Here is a 23,009-nt window from a genome sequence, read left to right as displayed (position 1 = left end):
GTATTCATTAGAGAAGATGTCCGTCAGTATTCGTATCAGTAGTAAATCAGGACAGCAGGTGAAGGGCTAAAGCTCAAAAACACAAGGCTTCGAGAGATGCAGGTTGATGAAGAAAAAGATGTGAAAATTTTATGGTTGACATCTTGATCTCATTAAGAAATATTTAATCCTTGTGTGAAATGAAGTCAGCCATGTTTGATATTTGATGATATGCCCCGTGCTTCCATTGTCAACAACCGCGGTGGCCGAGTGGTTAAGGTGTCCCGACAATTTAACACTAGCCCTCCACCACTGGGTTGCAAGTTCGAAACCTACGTGGGGCAGTTGCCAGGTACTGACCGTAGGCCGGTGGTTTTTCTCCGGGTACTCCGGCTTTCCTCCACCTCCAAAACCTGGCACATCCTTAAATGACCCTGGCTGTTAATAGGACGTTAAACAAAAACAAACCAAACAAACCAAATCCATTGTCAACAACACTGTTATCAACAACGCTGTTATCAACAATGTTGTTCTCATTTGAAGTATATGACTTGACTCCAATTTTTCCCTATATTTACGTATAAGGCCGTTGTCGATGAAGCAGAAGACATTTATACCCTTCTAGAACAACTAAGCTTCATTATCATGTCGGTATTCTTTGTTGTTTTTGTTGTTTCTTTAAAGATGCTTGGGAAATGGAAAGGTAGAATTTTGTAGGTGACTGAGAAGTTGGTCATGTGTGAAAAGTTTACACACTTGTCCTACACCTTGATGACTACCGACTGGGTGTTTGATTCTGAAATCGGATGTGACAAGATCTGCGTATCATGCCCGATGACAGGGGATTTCTCAGGACCATTTTCCTCTAACAGTAAAAGCCCATCCAGGCTAACAACAGTGATTAATATTAATTGATGTAAATGTTCCATAATTATCTATCTATTTTCTTTTTTATAGAAGGTAGGAAATGAGACCAAGTGTCTCACTGACCAAGTGTCTCACTGACCAAGTGTCTCAATGACCATTAGTGTCTTAATCCAAAGACAATCTTGGCTTGATAGACAGGTTTGAGGTGAAAACTGTTTGAGGAATACAGCTGCTGATTTTCTATAGAAAACTAACTAAGCATGAATTTGTCCAGTTTTTAAATTTTCATGAAAAATGTCCACTCTTGTCCATAGAAAGCAGACATCTGGACTTTTATATTAATGTTCCAAATTTCTCTTATCAATTTCCGCTGTAAGTAAACAATGTCTATGGATATTGGAGTCAGAAAAGTTTAGAGCAAATGAACTTAGAACAAATGTCAGCATTGACATTTGTCCTGAAATGAGTCCAAATTCATAAAAAAAAAATTGTGGAAAATATGTACAACTAGGTACAAACGAAGAGGACTGCCTGTGTACAAGATATAAAGTAGGCACAATGCCCTGGCAATATGCAACATAGAGCCAGTATAATCCTATACCCTTGCCAGTAACAACCAGCATCAACCACACCGACACACTTAATGAGTATTCATCTAAAACTAAAGGAAACAGATTTACGGCATTTAGTGTCACTCTGATTCAGAACTTTGGGGCGTTTTAGGCGACAGTTCAGCATCTCCATGTACCGATACAAGCATCTTTTACTCCCATTCACATGTGGGTAATTCAACTCCTTGAAGTCTTGCCCAAAACATCAGTAATATGGAATTCTGAAAAATGTTTTTGAATTTTAAATATGTTTGGCATTGACTTGTAAGACACAAGCATGGGGTTACATCATTTTATTAGTCAATGACGCAACCAGAATTGTTCATATAAACACCCAACTAGACTAAACATTTAATATAAAGTTGTGAAAAACTCTTTTAGAACGAGCATTTTTTTTTCTTATTGATCTTTTCCTTTAATCAATTATCTATGTTCTGATATGTCTTTCCCTTCAGTCAATTATCTAGGTCACCATGTATTGTTCTGATCTGTCTTTCTCTTCAGTCAATTATCTAGGTCACCATCTATTGTTCCGGTCAGTCTTTCCCTTCAGTCAATTATCTAGGTCACCATGCATTGTTACAGATCTGTCTTTCCCTTCAGTCAATTATCTAGGACACCATGCATTGTTACTGATCTGTCTTTCCCTTCAGTCAATTATCTAGGTCACCATGCATTGTTACTGATCTGTCTTTCCCTTCAGTCAATTATCTAGGTCACCATCTATTGTTCTGATCTGTCTTTTCCTTCAGTCAATTATCTAGGTCACCATCTATTGTTCTGATCTGTCTTTCCCTTCAGTCAATTATCTAGGTCACCATGTATTGTTCTACTCAGTCTTTCCCTTAAGTCAATTATCTAGGTCACCATGTATTGTTCTGATCTGTCTTTCCCTTCAGTCAATTATCTAGGTCACCATCTATTGTTCTGGTCCGTCTTTCCCTTCAGTCACCAAATGTCAGACCTCTCTATTTGATACCGTGAGCTATTTTAAACAGACGACATCGACGGGAAGACCTAATTGGTTAATTTCTAAAATCAACTTACTTTGATTCAATATCAACCAGCTGAAATTCACATATTGTCATGGACAAAGTAAATCACAGACAATTCACCAATTACAAATTGAGGACTTTATAACATTTGTAGAACTCCTACAAGTTGATGAGACAATCTTATTTACTTAGCCAGTTCTTAATGTAATTGTAATGCTACGAAAGAATGTCAAATATACAGACATCAGACAAAAGTTTTTGCATGATTATGTGGGTTAACAACAATATAATCATGCAAATACTTTTATTCCTGGTAGTTCTGCAAGTGCCCTAGTTCCTACCACGATAGAACTGGCAGTAATAAGTTTTCATCCTGCAATAAGCCCACTCATTTCTAACTGAAATTCCATTAAAATGCTATTTCATAATGACCTGCAATAAGCTTCCCACTCGCTATCAACTTGAGGTCAAAAGTTTATATGTCATAAATTTGTTAACCTTTGATAAAAAAGACCCCATCTAGGCTAACAATGAGCCCCAAGACCCCATCTGGGCCAACAGAAGTCATTAAGGTTTGATAAAACAGTGAGCCCCTCGACCCCACTAAGCCAACAGGAGTCATTAAGGTTTAATTGATAAAACAGTGAGCCCCTCGGCCCCTTCTGGGCCAACAGGAGTCATTTAGGTTTGATAAAACAATGAGCCCCTCGACCCCTTCTGGGCCAACAGGAGTCATTTAGGTTTGATAAAACAGTGAGCCCCTTGACCCCTTCTGGGCCAACAGGAGTCATTTAGGTTTGATAAAACAGTGAGCCCCTCGACCCCTTTTGGGCCAACAGGAGTCATTAAGGTTTGATAAAACAGTGAGCCCCTCGGCCCCTTCTGGGCCAACAGGAGTCATTCAGGTTCGATAAAACAATGAGTCCCCAGACTCCATCTGGGCCAACAGGAGTCATTTAGGTTTGATAAAACAGGGATTCTTTAGACCCAATCTTGACCAATAGGAGTCGTTATAGTAATGTTTTGCTTAAAATGTATTGGTCTGATGTCATTTTCAGTATACCGTAATTATCCTCAAATGAGCCCCCTCCCCTCATGTAAAAATTTAGTATTAACAATTGGAGAGGACTTACTTGTGAACCAATCTTAGATTTAGTATTATTTAAAAAAAATAATGATTCTGCAAAAATAAAAAGGGGGGCAGGAGTTTGATTGTGGAAAAAAACGGGTAAGGATTGATAAAAGTTTGGTGCCTAATTGTCTATGTAAATATTTACCATCATGTTTATCAGAGTAATACTACAATTATTATACAATAAGTAATTACGCTAAACCTAATTACAAGTTATGTTAAACGATAATGTAAGGTTAAAAACATTATCCAAGTATGCGTAAAAATGCTGAGATAATAGGCCAGACACGAAACCCTTTGATCCACTGCCTTGCATCAGGAATGCTTGATGAGGGGTATGGAACGGTATATGCAATCTTTTGTAGTATATGTGATCACAAATATTCTGTCCATTTCATGACTATATTGGTATCATTATGGTAAAAGCTATCGTAAAAATGTCATTTTCACCATTCTTAGTTGTCAGGGATACTCAATCACATGTTACTGTGGAAATGGAATCCATTGACCTGGGTTCATAGGTGCATGCTTCTACATGTACCCAGTAATTGGATGGCAAGATCAACAATCTTCATCAATTCATTATCTTAATTCAAAATTTGTATCTCTTTTACATTAACATGTTGTGCTCAAGATGTCGATTTCTTTTTTATATTTTTGTTTTTTGTGGGTTTTTTTTTCTTTTTTTTTTTCCTTTTGGGAGGGGTAATGAAAAAGTTTTGTACATGTATTTTTTTCTCCGTTTTTGTTTTATTTATTTTATTTCATTTATATTTCTCTTTTTTTTAAACATTGAAGTTCATATCTCTCCTCGCAATGACATAGATTATATCTCGATCCTGTCATATCATTAGGAGCTTGCAGGGTCAATGTATTTAGCCAGAAACAATATCATCATGAAAACAGACAAACCCAAGTGTATGGAGGGCGGAGATTTCCCTTTACGGGACAATGTTGGATCTTCCTTGGATCTATACAGATCATGTTGTATCCTTGATTTTTGTTTTTGATGTATATGACCTGTCTTTAATAGGAACATTAAAACAAATTCAGTAAATTACAATGGTGACAGTAGGGAGGGCGGAATTTTTTAATCTTGTTTTTTGGGGCTACAAAGATGGGTGTAAGTGATGAATATGCATACTAACGTTATAGTAATTATTACTGAAATGAAAAATATTCGTAAATTATTTTGTACATCCATCTTAATATTAGTCCCAGTATACCAAGAAATATTCTAATAACAGTTTGTCAGATTGATGAAACACCTGTCGAAATGATGAAAACAAAAAGGTTAATGAAATGAGAACTACAGGTTCTGAACGGCATTTGTATAAACCATAAGAACACAGAATTACAGTCCTAAAAGATCAGATCATCACTGCTTTGATTTCATACTTTGATCTCAATGCGGGCGACGACAAAACGTGTGAGTTATACGTATTGATTAGCTGTATACGATTCATAAAACATCTCTGGAGTAGTCTTTAATTGTTTGATCGTAGAGGTGACACCATCCGCCATTCATCCAACACTGTTTGAACAACAGTTATGCATTAATCGTCCGACAAAAAACATTGGCACATCACTTCGGGCTTCGGTGGTTATGCATTAAAGAGACTCGTTAATGAATGTCTTGGAACACTAATGGTATTTTTGTGATGTTGTTAATTCACCTCGGAAAATTAACAGTGACATTGGTACATAAATTGACTAAATATTACCGGGGTGGAGCCGCGGTGTTTTACTGCATCTATGGTCGTGTGTTTTGCATAAAATATGAAGAAAGAATGATAAGTTAATGGAAAAATAAACAGACTGTGTAAAATAAGAATGGGAAAATTAGATTGTTTGTGGCCAGCTAACGTTCAAGCTACAGTAACTACGTATACCCTGCAGGCTTGACAGTCCGCCATGATGTCGACTCGGATAGTTCGAACGTTCGTCATTTTAACGATTTAGACTCGGATAGTTCGAACTTAGGTTTAATTTCTCAGCATATAATTTCGAACAGTTCGAACAGGACCGACAATATTTATTTAATTTTGTTCGAACTAACCGGAGGTTTACCGTATTTCAAGTGTAATGGTTAAAACTCATTATGAAATTATAATATGTCGGTGGAACTGATCCAAAATTGATGAGCTTTTGTTTCCTGTATAACATTAGATGATAAAGGACATGTCAGGAAAGTTCCATGTTAGATTTTATCAATGCAAGCAGTAATAAAAATATGAGGCATTACTTTTCGTAACCAGTTTTCCACAAAAAACATCAAATTTTATGTGGTATGTGAATTGTTCAATCCGTACCTGGGGTAGATTATGTCTCTCAGTAATTTGTGATCACAAACCATTCTTTGTGGCTGTGTCCATGGGAACAATATTTTGTCCAAAATGCTCTAGATCTCATAGAATGTGACAGGCATGTTGTGTAGTGAGGTAGCCACCAGCTACTACAAGGAGATCCTACCTCAAATTGACCCTTGCTATTCATGAGGCGATAAACCCAGCCATCAACCAAACTTAAAAGTGTAAACAGCATTCAAGCTAACTACACAGGCTTAAGAGCAAGTGTTGTGTGTGGCAAGGAGTATTCTCTTTAACATCTAACCAATAATTCTAAGTGTGCAGCCTCGTGTAGTGAAGGGTTCACTTATAAACTAACCAGACATCCAAACAGCCAGAACTAGTGTGTGTGGGGGTGAGGATTCAGCGACTTAAGATGAAAAAGATTCTACTCAATGCTCATGACTGACGAAGAAAATGTAAATTCATCCCAGTCATACGAAGTATCATATATACTACATATACCACATGGCAAAATAAACATGGCCTGTCCCTGTCCACACTCCCGCTTTGATGATATCTTGCTGACAAATAATGTAAGCCTAAGGATTTTGGTTTCTATTAACAGTTTTTTTTTCTCCCCTCAAAAAGTACATAATTAATGTTCCATATGTGTCTAATCAACACGTTTAGAGGTCGTTTGTAAAATGTGTCGGAGAGTTATCAGAACAGCGCCCCCTGGTGGAAAGGGTGTCCTTTAGAGCCTGTCCAGACAACCTGTATTGCTTCTGAGATGTGCTGCATTTTAAACACCTGGTCAGAACAAAACTATATCCTGCTGGCATGAAACTAATATCCAATTATTACCACAGCTATTCTTGAATTTCGATAGACACTTTCTAAAAACTTGTACATACCAAAAAATAATCAGATATATAATGGACCTAATAACGAGATTTTAATTTCAATCTTACAAAATAAGTAAAGCACATTTAGTTTGTAAGAAAGTATAGCTGTATGATTTTGTATCGAATGTGATCGGGTAAATCAATATTGGCTAGGCAAAATTTTGGAACATTTACCACTTGTACTAGTCTTGACTGAGCAGCCCCAAGTTCCCCCATTACACCAAAGGTTCGGCCAACAGATTCCAACATAGTCTTACTACCATGGTGTGCTTCAGTGCAGCCCAGGACTGGCTTACTTTTAATCTTGTTATAGGAGATAAAACTGGTTTACCTGGACATCTATTTACAGGTGATATTTACAACGCTGGCACAGGTAGGTCTTCTACATCTAATCATTTAATCTATAATTTACACTTAGGAATCCTGATCGATATCTACGAGGTATTTAACACATAGCTTTTTATGATAGTTAGCATATAAATTAACTATAGTTCAATAGTTCTAGGTTGTTTTCCTGGAAAGTTCATCAAGTCATCATTCAAAATAACCATATCATTAATAATAGTAAAATACAAATAGTTAAAACCGAACCTTTCATAGAAATCAGAGTAGAGACATTAGTTGTTCTAGAAAAAAAAAAAAAATTGAATAAAAGAAAAAAAATATTGCTCAAAATTTTTAGCCAACTTTTTTCTTGACTCCAAAACATGTCTCAACATGCAAGTTTGTGGTGTAGAAATAGTCTTTGTCAGTATATGACAACTTTACAGGAAGAATATATTTTCCTATTTTCTATAGTGTATTTGAAATTCTGATTTTGTATTACATTCCCATCAATTTAGTATGTAAAACTGAGCTCAACCCAATTTGTCGTAGACTCGGAGAGGAACTCAAAACGCTGACACTGTGATCAATTCAATGTGATGTTTTATAATTTTAGAACAATGATTTTCTAATTGGTTTTAAAAATAATTAGTTAAAATTTGAATACCAACAAAAAATCTGTGACTATTTATATCAAGTTGTAATATGAATTTTGAAAATGAGCCGCTATAATTCAAAATTCTTAGTGAGTTGTAAAACCATTTCACTAATCTGATACAGACCCATTCTAAAAATAGAATAGGTGTTGTACTAGACTGTACATAAAAATAGAATAGGTATTTCCAGTTAGCAAGTTTTTTAAACCTCATAATCTCAGATTTAATTTTGAAGGCCAGAACATTCACACTCTTTAACTTTGATTGGAAGGAAGACAACAAGTAACATACACCATGTTTATAATCCCATTCATATCTATATATTGGGATTGTGTTTGTTCCACTGTCCTATAATTAGCCCAATGAATGACTGTCCTTTCCAATTGAGACAGACATAATATTATATGGTGGCCCCTGGTCTTCTTGCAGGATAGATATGGTAATCAAAAGATCATAAAATACTATTAAGCCTCATTTTTTACAGAAAAAAAAGAGATTTTGTATTTTTTATACATTTTGTGCAATTACTACTAGCCCAGCTTTGATAATTAGAGATTGGTTTAAATCCCAAATACTATTACCCAGTGAACGGTAATCTGTGATCAATGATGGTTGATAGGGGTATGCAGTATAAAACCCAAAAAAGTTCATTGCAATTTTTTGCTGCGAATACAATTAACCTGTTCTCAAATCCAAAAATTGATCTTTTCCTTTTTTTTAATTTTTTTATTTATTTTTCTTTTTGAAATATATAAATTTTGCTTGAATATACAATATTTGCACAAATACTTAAAATGAACATTCTCACATGTAGGCTCAATTAAAATCAAATGCATGTAACATGAACATTATATCAATATATGTCCCATTATTTGTTTAAACATCGGTGCTTATATTTAAAGTGTTTTAACAACCCAAATTAAAAACCCACGTGGGACAGTTGCCTGGTACTGACCTACGGTTTTTCTCCGGTTTTCCTCCACCTCCAAAACTAGGCATGTCCTTAAATGACCCTAGCTGTTAATAGGACATTAAACAAAATTAACCAAACCAACCTGGGGAAAACCCACATGGTCAGGCAGGTGACCCATACATATTTTTTCACCTCCGATTGAGGAGTCAAATCCCTAGGTGAAAGGCAAGTGTGTTACCACTGTGCTAGGGGCCGTGGTGGCCGAGAGGTTAAGGTGTCCCGACACTTTATCACTAGCCCTCCACCTCTGGGTTGCGAGTTCGAAACCTACGTGGGGCAGTTACCTGGTACTGACTGTAGGCCAGTGGCTTTTCTCCGGGTTCTCCGGCTTTCCTCCACCTCCAAAACCTGGCACGTCCTTAAATGACCCTGGCTGTTAATAGGACGTTAAACAAAAACAAACCAAACAAACCAAACCACTGTGCTACCCGACCACCCAATCACTATCTGATCACATTCAAAGGTACAAATATGCAATGTGTTGTGCTCAATATATGTATATATATATATAATTAAAAGTATATTATGTCCTTGTGATGGATATACATAGTAATAATAATAAAAAACACAAACCAGAAAATCACAAGCGCTTTCACATGCTTTGAGAGCAAGCTCTTCAGGTGTAATGCATATATAGAAATGCCATGGCACACAGTGATGACGTCACAAATAAACCCTTTCATTACACCTGAAGAGTCGCCATGACGCGACGAAAGCGCTAACGGAGAGTTGGTTTTTTTATTTTACTTATATATATATATATATATATACATAGTTCACCTGTAATACCTGCCCAATGCACAGCAACATCAACTCTAAGGCCGACATAAGTACTGGATATATACAGGAGTGGGGGAGGCTCTTGGAATGTTATAAATAGAGTCTTTGAAGATTACTAAAGAATGGTATTATTGTTAAGGCAATATATACCTATACAAAGGAAGCAGGAGACAGCCTTTCTAGAGGCGTGGGTTAGCAATAATACTTTCTAGAGTAATTCTGACGTTGACATAAAGTCTCATTCGATCTGAGCTGTTTATATAAGATAATGGTTTACTGCAATAGAAATGGTTTATGTTTATTCTAGGAAGAATGTCTTTGGAAGCCTTCAATTCAGTATCGCTTTTCATTGTATATTAAAGTGTGTCCTCGTATCTCAAATAACATCTGATTCCTTTTGAAGTTTTAATATTTCAGGAAAATTCCAACTCCTTTGGGACCTTAAATACTTGTGTCTGATAGGTATGACTCCTTTGGGACCTTAAATACAGGAACAGTCAACATTTCATTTCAGGGAAGTCTTTTGGAAGTGCATTAACAGGTGATAAGATTCCATTCCTTTGGAATTGTTGAGTTTAAGGAAAGTTCCTACTCCTCTGGAAGTGTATTTTTTCAGATAATATTAAATTCAATTTGAATTGTTGAATTTCTGGAAAGTTAAATTCCTTTGGAAGTGTAAGTTAAATTCCTTTGGAAGTGTATTTCTTCAGATAAAATTCTTTTAGAAGTGCTGATGTTTCATGGAAGTTCCAACTCCTTTGGAAGTGTATATTTCAGATAAGGCCCAGTTGCTTTGGAAGTGTATATTTCAGATAAGGCCCAGTTGCTTTGGAAGTGTATATTTCAGATAAGGCCCAGTTCCTTTGGAAGCTTATGAATAGGTATTTCTGATATGGTAAAATTCTTTTCAAAGTGTCCACTTCAGGTAAGCCTTCAGCTTAAATGTTTGTTTCAGATTCCTTTATAGCTTCCATAGCTTAGGTAATATAAAACAAAGTTTTGGAAGCATTTATATCAGAAAAGACCACTGCAGATCTGTTTCTTTTAAACAGTAAAGTCTATCATTCTTCTGAAAGTTTATTTTCAGATCAAAATAGCCATTATGTTGAATTCCTTTAGAAGAAAGATATATATTTTTTTCAAATAGAGTTCTATTCCTTAAGAAATCTCTCTTTAAGGAAAAGTAAAACTTCTTAGGAAGGGTAAAATATTTCATATAAGGTTCGAACCCCGGTCTGGCCGTGCATTTTTCCACTCCTACTACATACAGACAAAGAGTTATAGGTACATTCTGGCTGAGTGATAGTTGTATATTGTAGGAGTATTGTATACATAACCAGGTAGCCTTTGAATGTGGAGTACACTAAGCACTACTAGACAGAAAGGAATGTCTAACAGCCTGATAAAACACGGAAACATAAGAAACGGGGAAAAAAGTATATTCTCTGATCAGGCTAATGATTGGTGTACAGGCAGCCAGACGGAGTATCCATCACCTCATACCTCTGGTTTATAGGTCAGGGAGAGAAGATGTAGTAATACGCTGATCAAGGACAGCCTTCATTGTGTCTAGGTGGGGCAGATTCGGGTTCAGCCATCATACTACTCACCAAAATTTATTTGAACCAAGCATGTGGTACAGATATTCTAATACAACACATAGTGTTACGATTCGTGGCCACCTGTTGTGTTAAAGGTGTTCTAATGGAAAAGGAATTTAATGATAATGGAATCACAATATCAATTTGATAAAATAATGTTAATTTCTAATATATATTTATATTAAACATACATTTTTTTCAAGATATATTTTAAATCCCCCCTTTGAGAAAACAACAGTATTGGATCATAATTAAGGACCATGCAGTTGTATAAAGATGACATAAAATTATTTCTCCTGAAATCAAAAACTTTATTTGTTATTGAAATGTTTATCACATTATATTCTATAATAATTTGTGACTGATTCTTTCTTCCAGTTTCAGATGATCAAAAGTGTTTCAAATTAAAGTTTAGCAAATTAGTATCAAGTGAAATATAATCAGTAAATATATCACTTATACAGTTTCTCAGGACCTACCATCAGCTGAAAAGAATTACACCATCAAATCAGAGTCAAATCACCATGAAATCAGTGTAAAATTAATAAACCATCAAATCAGTGTAAAATCATTACACCATAAAATCAATGTAAAATTATTACACCATAAAATCAGAGTCAAGTCAATACACCATCAAATCAGTGTAAAATTAATACACCATCAAATCAGTGTAAAATTATTACACCATCAAATCAGTGTAAAATCATTACACCATAAAATCAATGTAAAGGTTTAGACCATCAAAGCAGTGTAAAAGTATTACACCATCAATTCTGAGACAAGTTACACCCTATCAACTCTAGTATAAAAAATATTTTGAAGAGTCAAAATCAGATCCAATAACATTTGCACACTACTTTACAGTGCACTTCATTTATTCAAGGGAAGTAACTCTAACACAGATATAATTCCAAGGTAGCATACCTCCTTAAGTGGCTGATGAAAGCCTGTGGTATGGCCGATAGACTGAGTCAATGACTTGATCCAACCCCAAAGACAGGTTCCCCATCGAGATCTCACAGGAATCAATAATACAAACACACAACCTCAGAGGTATAACTATTTACCAATAATGAGGTGGTATAGGGTATCGCTAGCTAATTCTACCTTCAACATTTTAAACAATTATGTGTAGCAGTTTATATCTCTTGTTAACCGTTTAAAGTGTCTACCTTAGGTCTGTATTTGCAGATCAGAAGTTTTACAAACAAAGTATCCTTTAAAATGTGATTTTGTTTCATTGCAGACTCTGACCTGAGTCCAGGAATTTACATACTCCATTGGATGTAAGGCTGTGATGCTTCATTCTGACCATGGACCATTGGACATCGCAAACATGTCAACCAACGAGGACAAAACAACTGATTACATGCAAAATACAGTTATATGTCAACAGAAATGTCAACAAATAGTGTGTGTGATTTAAAAGGAATGTACCAATCTCATACTGGAATGAAAGCATATTGTTTGTATGAAATGATTTAAGCAGTAGGTATGAGGCATACTATGGCCCAAATGTATGGAACAACGAAAGTCTTTCAGCTACTGGACTACATTCATTTCATTCAAGTCTGACAACTTTCTCAGCTACTTTCTCAAGGAATATCTGAATGTGACTTGAGCACACGCCCAGGATATTTTTCCTTATAATTAATTGACAGTTTTTTCAATTTGCTGTAGGTCATATATGTAGCCTCAATTCAACTGATTACAAGATTTTTTTCTTTAATGAATCTTTGAGCCTACAGCAAATTAATGATTATCTTACCAATATATGCAACATGCTGGAAGGAAATTACTTTTAATATATTTACGCAAAATTCGGGAAGTCTTCATTATAATGGATGAAACTGTGCGTGCAACGACAATATTTTTCCATGGATTAAACAAAGAGAATGGAATGAACATCAAGTTATATTCTTAAAAGAAATTTTTACGGAGTGATTTAATACAAACCAGTGCTAAAGGAATACAACGTTTATGGATGAATTATGCAAAGTTGAAACCAATGTGATGAATTACTGTGATACAAACTGGAAATGGCAAGCAAATACCTCTGTGATAGCTAGTCAAGTATTGCCACGGAACCATGGTGTGAACAAATGAAATTAATGCAATTTTGTGAATTAATGACCAGCCCGGTTACTTACAAGGATAAAGAGTGTGTATCAAGTCAATAATTGGATATAACGGTGTCAGAGCCCTGCCATTTAATACCTTCGTATGTCCCGACAAGTGCTTATAAATAAATTGATTATAGATTGCTGCAGATAACTTGGGGATACATTACGACATTTTCTAAGTCTACGCCTGTGATTTTATTTATTATACGATGGTTATACATAGTGCCAACCACTGATTTTATCAGTGATCACTAAAGGGAGATAACACACTGTCACGACTTCCCCGCTACATGTAATTCCCTGTTACCGGTGGTATTGAATTGACTACAGAGTTCTCCCATGAGAGAGATTAAAACTGGCCATTATTGATGCGAGTTGACAGGGAGTAACGGAGAGTGTATAGACAAGTTCTAATTGGAGCTAGTGGAGCGGATTGCCAGCAGCCGCAGCAGCAGTATTGATACTGAGGACCAGACTTTAGTCAACCTGTGACTGACAGCTAGTCGTCAGCATAGACATGTCGACTAAACATCTGACTATCATTGCGCTAGTCCACACTGTTTTCATATTCCCAAATTTTCCAAATTTAGTCAATTCAAACCCAGGTATTACTGCAATCACACCTAAACCCCTGGGGGTTGGGGAGAGTGATAAAACGAATGGAAGCGAGTCCCTCCCAGAAACAACAAAATTACAGTCCAATCTGTCAAGTGTACAGGCAGCAAAGCCAATATCTGTGTCCAGTTCCAACGAGTCCTCAAGTAACACAATGACCTCACAGATCCCCTATTCGCTGCTATCTACTCTGCTGCCTGTATCGGCAGCACTGAAGAGTCCTAGCAATTTTACTACAGGCACATTCCAGTCACAACAGCCATTCCTCAATGTGTCCCCAACTCCGGCGGCCAGCCTCTCCCCTCGTGCTGTCAATGAAACCTTCCAGATCTTCCTTAACCCACCATCAATCAATGAACTGCGAGTGAATTCTAATCAGACCATCATCTTCAACTGTACAACTACATCAGGCCGGAGTGCGACGACACGTCAATATGATGATAATAATAATGCTAATACTAGTGCGACGAACAATGGGTCTTCTTTGCCACCAAACCATGCGGACTCTGTCCAGAACGCTGCCACTAACGGCAATGGCAGTGCCCCTGTAACAAGACGTAGGTACCAGGCGGTCATTCAAACCAGCAATGGCAAAGTGGCCAAGTTATACAAATGGGATAAAAATAAGAAACGGAGAAATTTCTATGACAACAGTGATTATCTATATGACAAAATTCGTATGCATGTTCGTCTCAATGAGGAGTACAACTTTACCGTAGAGGCAATGCATATAGGTTATGTGACTATGTCCATAACTCTTCTAGATCTCGACAGTGAACAAACCGCTAAGGAGGGGGCATACAGGGCTTTATCCCATGCCAAACTCGCCATGACTGCTATACGGCCAGAAAAAACGGCAGACTTTGTTTTTGATTGTTCAGCCGCCGCGGTGGCCATTCTCATCAGCTTCGGAATTGGATGTGTTACAGACACAGAGAGTCTAAAACGTCAACTCAAATACCCAATGTCCATTCTCATTGGTGTGTGTTGTCAATTCCTTCTGATGCCTGTGGTAAGTATATATATAGATATAAGTAGCATGACAAAACATAAATCTCGGGGTTATATCATATATAGATAAAAATCAGAATATCATATCAGTGCTCAATTGTATCTAAAGGCCATGATTATATATATATATATTGGTAACAATTCATCAACATATATATAAATCTAAGTCTCATAATATATGATTATACCATATAAAGACAAAAATCAGAAAATCAATTATATCTAAAGCCCATGATTATATATATATAAGTAAGAAATCATCTACATACATATAAATCCGAGTCTCATCACATATGATTATACAGCACGAATACCTGTCGACTGGGCCTCGTAATATAAGGAAATTACATACATACATGATATATAGATAGGGTGCAAGTATGTAATAGCCGATGAAGGGTATGGTTAAGTATAGGGACTATAAGTATATGTTTTGTTTAAGTGTTTCTATTGTAAGGGCATTGGGTATATAAAGGGCATAACAGCCGGACAATATTAATATTGAATATTGGATTCAACATAATGTTTGTTAGAGTATTGTATCATATCTATATTTTGTACCTATTAGTAATTATCAATCGTAACGAGAGTCGGGTCCAAATTTATCAAAAAACTCTTTCGTTGATTACGGACAGGGAGTATCATTAATGAGTAATATTACACAGGTGTGTATGATAGCATTAGCAACAAATACAGTATAGTTTGCTACCAACAAGGTCAGAAAACGACAAGTCAACACATCACTTGGAAAGTTTATACATAAAAATCAATAAAATATTGAATATTTCTATTCTTGTATATCAATGAAATCACCGCCATTACGGATTCTTCGTGAAAACAGATGATATAACCATTTAACTTATTAGCATAACGGGTCATTTAACACTCATTTCAATCCAACGATAAATGATTCTCTATTGTTTACTTATTACATATACTTAACCAATCGACCAGCGGCATACGTTATCATGTCGCATATCCATTCAATCATAAAACCGGTTTTTTAAGCAATGCACTTCCTTAGAACAGATTCATTTTTGTAGAGAAAATCAATTCATATTCTTTAAGTATCATCCTGCAACATTGCCCAATATTTCTTTTAAAAATTTCTTTTGTCCTTTGAAAAATTGATTTCTGAAAATGTACTAACCTAGTCTCATATAGGACCATGATAAAAAAAATATGGCAGACAGCCGTAGCCAGTAATTCTCGATCACAGCTTTACCATCAATTTGCTGGAGACATGAATCAACGATGGCTATATTGTTGACATCAAATTATCAAAACAGGGGAAAAGATGACACCAAGTCAGAATTATGAAGATAAGCGACTGTGGCGGAGTTTTAATTAACCCAAGCACTATTTTTCATGCACGAAGACATATGCTTAACATTCGAAGGGAAAATCACAACAAAATCCAGTAGTAATGTCTGCGATACAGGTATAGTTGTCACTGCTCGAAGTTCCCTTGCATACGTCTGTGTAGCACGATTTCTTCTCTCTAATCGGAATCATATAATCAATAAGTGGTAGGTTGTACAGCTCTGTTAAACCTGCATTGGTAAACAACCTGTCTTATAGAAAAATCGTCACAGAAAATACCTTCAGTGTCACCAAATTTTAGCATAAATTGACACAATTCACAAAAACAAAATGGCCACCAATTATGGATCCACTAGCAGACATTATATACCCTGACAAAATGTTATACGAGTTTACAGAGGAGAGTATAATGTCTGTGTTGAACAGTACGTACAATATAAAACCTCTCTAATCTGACACCCTGTGGAATACAATATCATTGGTCAGGCAGAACACAACGACACACTGACTAAACACTGGCTATCGTCGGTGAGACAAAACTGAAAAAGGGGCGGACTGTCATGCAGGTGCATTGTTAACCAGTAACTAATTAGCTTAAGAACAAAAATATTAATAAGTTATCAGATTAGACAGGATATCATGATGTCAGAATACAATGAGGTCAGATAAGACAGGATATCAGAATACTCAGGGCTCAGTTTAGACAGAATGTCAGAATAGGATGTCAGAATACTCAGGGCTCAGATTAGACAGAATGTTACAATTGGGGGCTCAGTTTAGATAGGATAAGAATAATCTGGGGTAAGATTTGACAGGATGTCAGATTACTCGGGGGTCAGGTTAGACAGGATGTCAGAATAGTCAGGGCAAAATTATACTTCAAAATGATGATACATCTTATAAGGATCTAGGCATTCAGGACCCTGCCTCATTTGGGAATCATCAGATACAAGGATATAGGAAATTTGGCCAGGACAGGAGATGTCAATACTTCTATATTTTACATGATCCTCTGGTTTTCAGAGTTCAAGATTACAAAGTGTGTATAATCTCTTTCCACCATTACTCAACAGTTTTTTGTTTTTTTTTTCTGGAATAAAGATTGAATCAGGAAAGCTCAAGCTTCCTCTTAGAAGATAGAAAGTGAACTTTTCCAGCTCAGTTACTTCCTGAATGAGGAGAAACAGAGTACAATTCGAGTGATGTTCCTATTTTACCGTACCACTGAGGACCAGTGTTCTGAAACCTTCAGTGCAACAAAATTGGATGTCTAAAGGTTAACAGTAGCAACATCCATGCTGAACGATTCATTTACTAATTACCGTATACCTTTCAAAAAGTTTTGAAGTTGCCATGTTAAAAAACTTTTTCAAGAAAGTGAAAAAAAAATTGACATGATAAATTCTTTCCTGTTGTTTATATTTCCGCTGATTAATCCATCCGTCTAATGCCTTCAACAGACAAGGGCTTCATCAACTCTTCTCTACCCTTAGAATTGAAATGAACTGTTCTAAAACAATTAAAATCCAGTCCATAATGAAGTTTGGAGGAGCTACCAAGATTTATACTGACAGATGCACTGTAAATATGTTTCTTTGTTGATCATTTATCTTGAGATTTCCAAAGAACCTTATTGACAGACATATATTCTGACATCTTACATAAATCTGAAGAGCCAACAGGAGATTATTATTAAACTTTTTTTAATATCTATATTAAGACAAAGAAATTGTGCAAACTTTTGATTCATTTCAATTAAGTAAATTGCTAATATCGAAAGTGGAATCATAAAAAAAAAAAAAAATTTCAAGCATTAACTTAAATATATCATACAAATCACTCGTATTTGCAATAATCTATTTATAAAAAAATCCTTTTAATTTGGAATATTTTCCTAATGATATATATCATAGTCATCTTGCATGCATAATGCATTGCAGTAATCAGCTGGCCTATAAATATCACACCTCAGCACCTAATATCATAATATCAAAATACTATGATAACTGTAGGACCAATTACAACAAGTGTCCACTAGACGAAACCCTCACATCATCATAATCACAAACCTATCCCTCTACACCTTTTAGTTCACTGACATTCAAATGCCATCATCACGGCCATAAATGCCAAGGCAGCACTTCCATACAGTAGACTCTCTCTCCTAATCAACAGGTCCTTGAAGCCAAAATTTCCTCTATTCATGCAGTTTCAGCACTTCTTCTTCCGCCTTTGAAACTGGGACAGGTTACTGGATGCATTCGCAATGTAATTAGGATATTTCTTTCCAACACGGACTTGACATTTCTAATCAGTTAAAAAAAAAGTCACCCCTACAGCAGTGCCATAATTATGAAATATTATAGGAGAAAATGATATTTCTGAAAGCCTTTTGATGGATTTTATGACACTATGAATTCCATGTGAATGTACTTTGGTTGTAGAGTGTGATATTTTGGTGACTTTACTGTCACCAACGTACAGACAAATCACTGTATCACTGATGTAGATGAAAAAGACCTGTTGATCTGTTTAGGATCTTGTACATCTACGGGTAACACCTCTGTGTTACATTGCTGTACTGGACAGTGGTCATTTGTCTGCTGAAGGTGTCAGACATTATATAGTGAGGTCACCAAAACATCATGTTCAAGTCCTCCACTGGTTGTGATCATACCGAAGACCATTCACATTCATACTGGACTGGTTTGGCTTGGTTTGTTTTGTTTAAATATCTTATTAACAGCCAGGGTCATTTAAGGACATTCCAGGTTTCGGAGGTGGAGGAAAGCCAGAGTACCCGGAGAAAAACCACCGGCCTAACGGTCGATCAGTACCTGGCAACTGCCCCATGTAGGTTTCGAACTCGCAGCCCAGAGGTGGAGGGCTAGTGGTAAAGTGTCGGGACACCTTAATCACTCGGCCACCGCGGCCCCCCCCGACACATTCACACCCCATTATGAATTTGAACATTATGAACATTTGATGGTTTTCATAATCTTTATAAAATATATTGGACAAGTGAATATTTTTCAAAAGCAGCTAATAGTTTTTACAACACAGTGCCTTGGCCATATGTCATATTGCAGAGAAGAATCTTCTATGCATGGAATCAACTCTATAACGGTGCTTAGTAAAAACACATTTGTCTTTCACCCAGGGCAGCTGGGGTTTGATTCCCCAATTGGACGTGAAAAAGTATGGGGGCTCACCTCCCTGACCATACAAGTTTTCTCCAGGTACTCCAGTTTCCTCCCACAGTTAAACACTTCACACCGCTCCCATCCGGGCCGACAATCGTGATTAATATAAATTGGTATAACTTGTTGTGCAATTATGATAAAATAATAGAATTTACATTTATATGGTTTTCACATATAACCCTCACACTGGGAAAGCTAGACCTAACATTTGGCAAATCTACAAACTTTTCAAATTCCCTTACTCTGAATACTGAGTTAGTCATAAAATTAACAAAATATGATTTCTATAGGTCCCTTGTTGAATTGTTCACTTTTTAATTCAAAGCTGAATGAAAATCAAATAACCTTAGAATCGAGAAACATTTCAATGTTCAAAGACAAGTCAACAAAAATATTTGTTAGCCACTTTCATACCTAGGACTTATAATGGCTCAATTCTTTTCATGACTATTTGCTTAATAGAATTTACCTGAATGACAACAAACAATACGTTGTTTAAATTCATAAGGTTCACATCAGCAAATAAAAGTACACAAAGATATACGGACTTATTTACAAAAGACATTCAATAGTTATTTAAACTCGGTTCTCTTATATATTCAATGCGGCCTTTCAACCATAAATGTAATGTGCCTAACAGGTTAAATTCTTCTTACAAAAGTATATAAATTCAATCAATTATGCTCGACTTCTTCTTTCACATTTTAATTCATTTGAATAGTGACAGTTCAGAATATATACATGTGCTTAAACACTCTTTTGAAATTCAATATTGGAAATTTGGAAATTTATTGAACTATGGGTCCACTTTCCATCCAGATCTTGACATTTTTTTCCGACCTAATTGACTTATCTCAGCTTCCTCCTAGATATGAACACTTCGTGAGGCCCTTAGCATCACTGACGAGTCCAGTAAGAAGGTTGAAACAAACATTCAATTTGTTTTGAGAGGAGCTGACATATCTTGCTTGTCTTTTCTTTAAATCCTTTCAACAAACTACCAATACTAATTGACAGTTATTTACTGTTTAGATACCTGACATAAAGACTTACTTAACTTACACGTCAAGTTTTACTGGTGTAAAGAATCTAAAGATATACACATACATAATAGTGAATGGCACAACAAAATGGCTGACTCCGATCGATTTTGTCCTCCACATATTGACTTAAAACCTGTCAAAATGTAAGTTTTCTGAGTTATGAGATAAGAATTAAGGCTAGGAAAAATATAACTTTTAAGGCTTGTTTTATGAAATTTCATATGAAGTGAAAACTTTTCAGATCCTATATCAGCTATTTCACATGTAAGTGACTAGTATTATTAAGTAAGATAATTTTTCATTTCTGGACATTTTTTTTAACACTATATTTGATCATTATAATACCTACCGAACAATATGATAATAAGCCATGCCTATCAATAAGTCTACTTCTATCAATAAGCCTACATCTCTCAATAAGCCTGTCCATATCAATAAGCCTACATATACCAATAAGCCTTTGTATATCAATAAGCATATGTCAAGCAATAAGTCTATGTCTATCAATAAGTCTACATCTATCAATAAGCCTACATCTATCAATAAGACTACGTCTATCAATAAGACTACGTCTATCAATAAGCCTACGTATATCAATTAGCATATGTCTATCAATAAGCCTACATCTATCAATAAGTCTATACATATATCAACATATATGTATATATATATATATCAATAAGCCTTATACTTATATCAATAAGCCTATGCCTATCAATAAGTCTACTTCTATTAATATAGGTCTACATTTATCAATAAGCCTATGTTTATCAATAAGCCTACATCTATCAATAAGCCTACATATATCAATAAGCCTACATCTATCAATAAGCCTACATCTATCAATAAGCCTACATCTATCAATAAGCCTACATCTTTCAATAAGCCTACATCTATCAATAAGCCCACCTAATATATCTATTACTGTTCTGTAGGCATTATCATTGTTATTTATCTAATTACTTTATGATACAATAATAATGATGATATTTATAATCGGTCTATGACATTCATCAACTGATATTATCTGAACTCGGTGGGACTATACACCAACATTTGATTGCCATGCCACAACAAATATTTAGCAATGCTAGAACAATCAAATGAAATCTGCTGATACAAGACCCTTGAGAAAATAAAATCAGCGCCTGTACATCAGAATTAGAGGCTTTATACAAGGGATGTTTGCTTTTTTCATTGTTCTTGGCAACATTTCTTCAGAGCGTTTACTTGAAGCCAGAGAATGGTGTCAACGACTTTTCTATTGATGATTGAAGGCCAATGCCCCCAGATAAGATTCCGGAGCCTCCAGACAAATCAGCTGGAAACAATGACAATTAATTCCTTGTTCCCACAATTCTTACTAATGTCTGATAAAATTGAGTATTACATCATAACAAGGAGAGTGTTCCCAAAGAAATAGAAAAGTAGTGCACCTGACAACAGAACAGAATTTTTTTATCTTGCATGAAAAATGGTAAGAATATGAAAATTAAAGACTGACTTAAAATTACGTAGTTCAACTGAACATCCCAGAACCTTGAAAATATGTACATCAAATAAAATGATTAAGGCTCAATGCTTAATTTGCCCGATTCTTCTGATTACTGTTGTTATTTTTATTTTACAATTTGTGATTAAATAAAATATACCAGGAAGTACTAAATTGCAAAACATGAGAAAATAAAATACCACAAAAATTGCTGAATTTACTAAAAAAAAAGTAGTTCTGATATGGCTGTCTCAGCCTCCGCAACATACACAATGTACATGAAGGTATTCTATCATTTCATTGGAGCTTCCAGAAGTATCCAGGCAATTGAAAAACATGGTGAAATGCTTTATATAGAAATGGCTCGTAGAATAGCTTCCATGGACAAATCCATACTAGATCAATGAATAAAAACAGCTGAGAGATTTTTTTTCTGGTAATTTTGTGCACATTTCTTTGTGAGATCCTGCATGAGATGAATCAACTCTTCTCATGCACTTAAGTTAATAGCTACCCAGGAACATTAAAGACGTTATACCTAACTGTTTCTCCACAACTTGATGGGGATGAAAATAATTGTACAGTCGCCAGTTTGGTCATAATAGTATACAATACTGCCACCATTAGCTGGGTTGTCTGGCCACCGTTTATGGTGATTCAATCACAATTTTATTGGCATTTTCATCAACGGGACTGCAGATAGAAAAAAAAATCCAATGTAGGAACCAAATAATAGAAGATCAATTTATACCAAATTATTTTCCCATTGATACACAGTAGTATCAGTATAAACTGGGTTTTTTTTTCATCTTCTTTCTCCCACTGACCGATCAAGAGTCCACTGACCCTGAGTCTGTACCATATATCTATATACCATCTATGTTATCTCTCTCACTTGACAGAATTTTGCATCTTGTTTACAGATATCAATAAAAGTAAAACATTAATCTATTAAAATCAGAACAATGTCCAATTGTTCCCTTAACAATGTCCAATTGTTCCTGTACACAAGTTATTGTACTGAATTCCTTTAAGACAACAAATACTTTTTTATGCTACACTACACAGTTAAAACTAATATTTTA

The 23,009-nt window shown here is 35.6% G+C and overlaps 2 protein-coding genes across 5 annotated transcripts in view; one reads left to right on the top strand and one right to left on the bottom strand.

Annotated features, from left to right (window-relative positions):
- Positions 1 to 23,009, bottom strand: part of LOC117326091 (trafficking protein particle complex subunit 13-like) — a 151,421-nt gene that overhangs the window by 96,061 nt on the left and 32,351 nt on the right. The gene's annotated exons all lie outside the window — the stretch shown is intronic.
- LOC117326090 overlaps positions 7,007 to 23,009 on the top strand; it is a 28,463-nt gene continuing 12,460 nt past the window's right edge. The window contains exons 1-2 of one of the 2 annotated variants that reach the window (XM_033882699.1): positions 7,007 to 7,153; positions 12,361 to 14,864. In XM_033882699.1, the coding sequence (XP_033738590.1) occupies positions 13,755 to 14,864 (1,110 nt within the window). In that variant the 5' untranslated portion in view covers positions 7,007 to 7,153; positions 12,361 to 13,754. Of the gene's footprint in view, positions 7,154 to 12,181; positions 14,865 to 23,009 lie in introns of those variants that run through there. The other variant, XM_033882700.1, reaches the window with a different exon arrangement.

This window comes from Pecten maximus, chromosome 4 (genome assembly GCF_902652985.1).
Source record: "Pecten maximus chromosome 4, xPecMax1.1, whole genome shotgun sequence".
NCBI classification, from domain to species: Eukaryota; Metazoa; Mollusca; class Bivalvia; order Pectinida; family Pectinidae; genus Pecten; species Pecten maximus.
The sequence above is the reverse complement of the archived record's forward strand: the minus strand, read 5'-3'. Positions and strand labels throughout refer to the sequence as shown.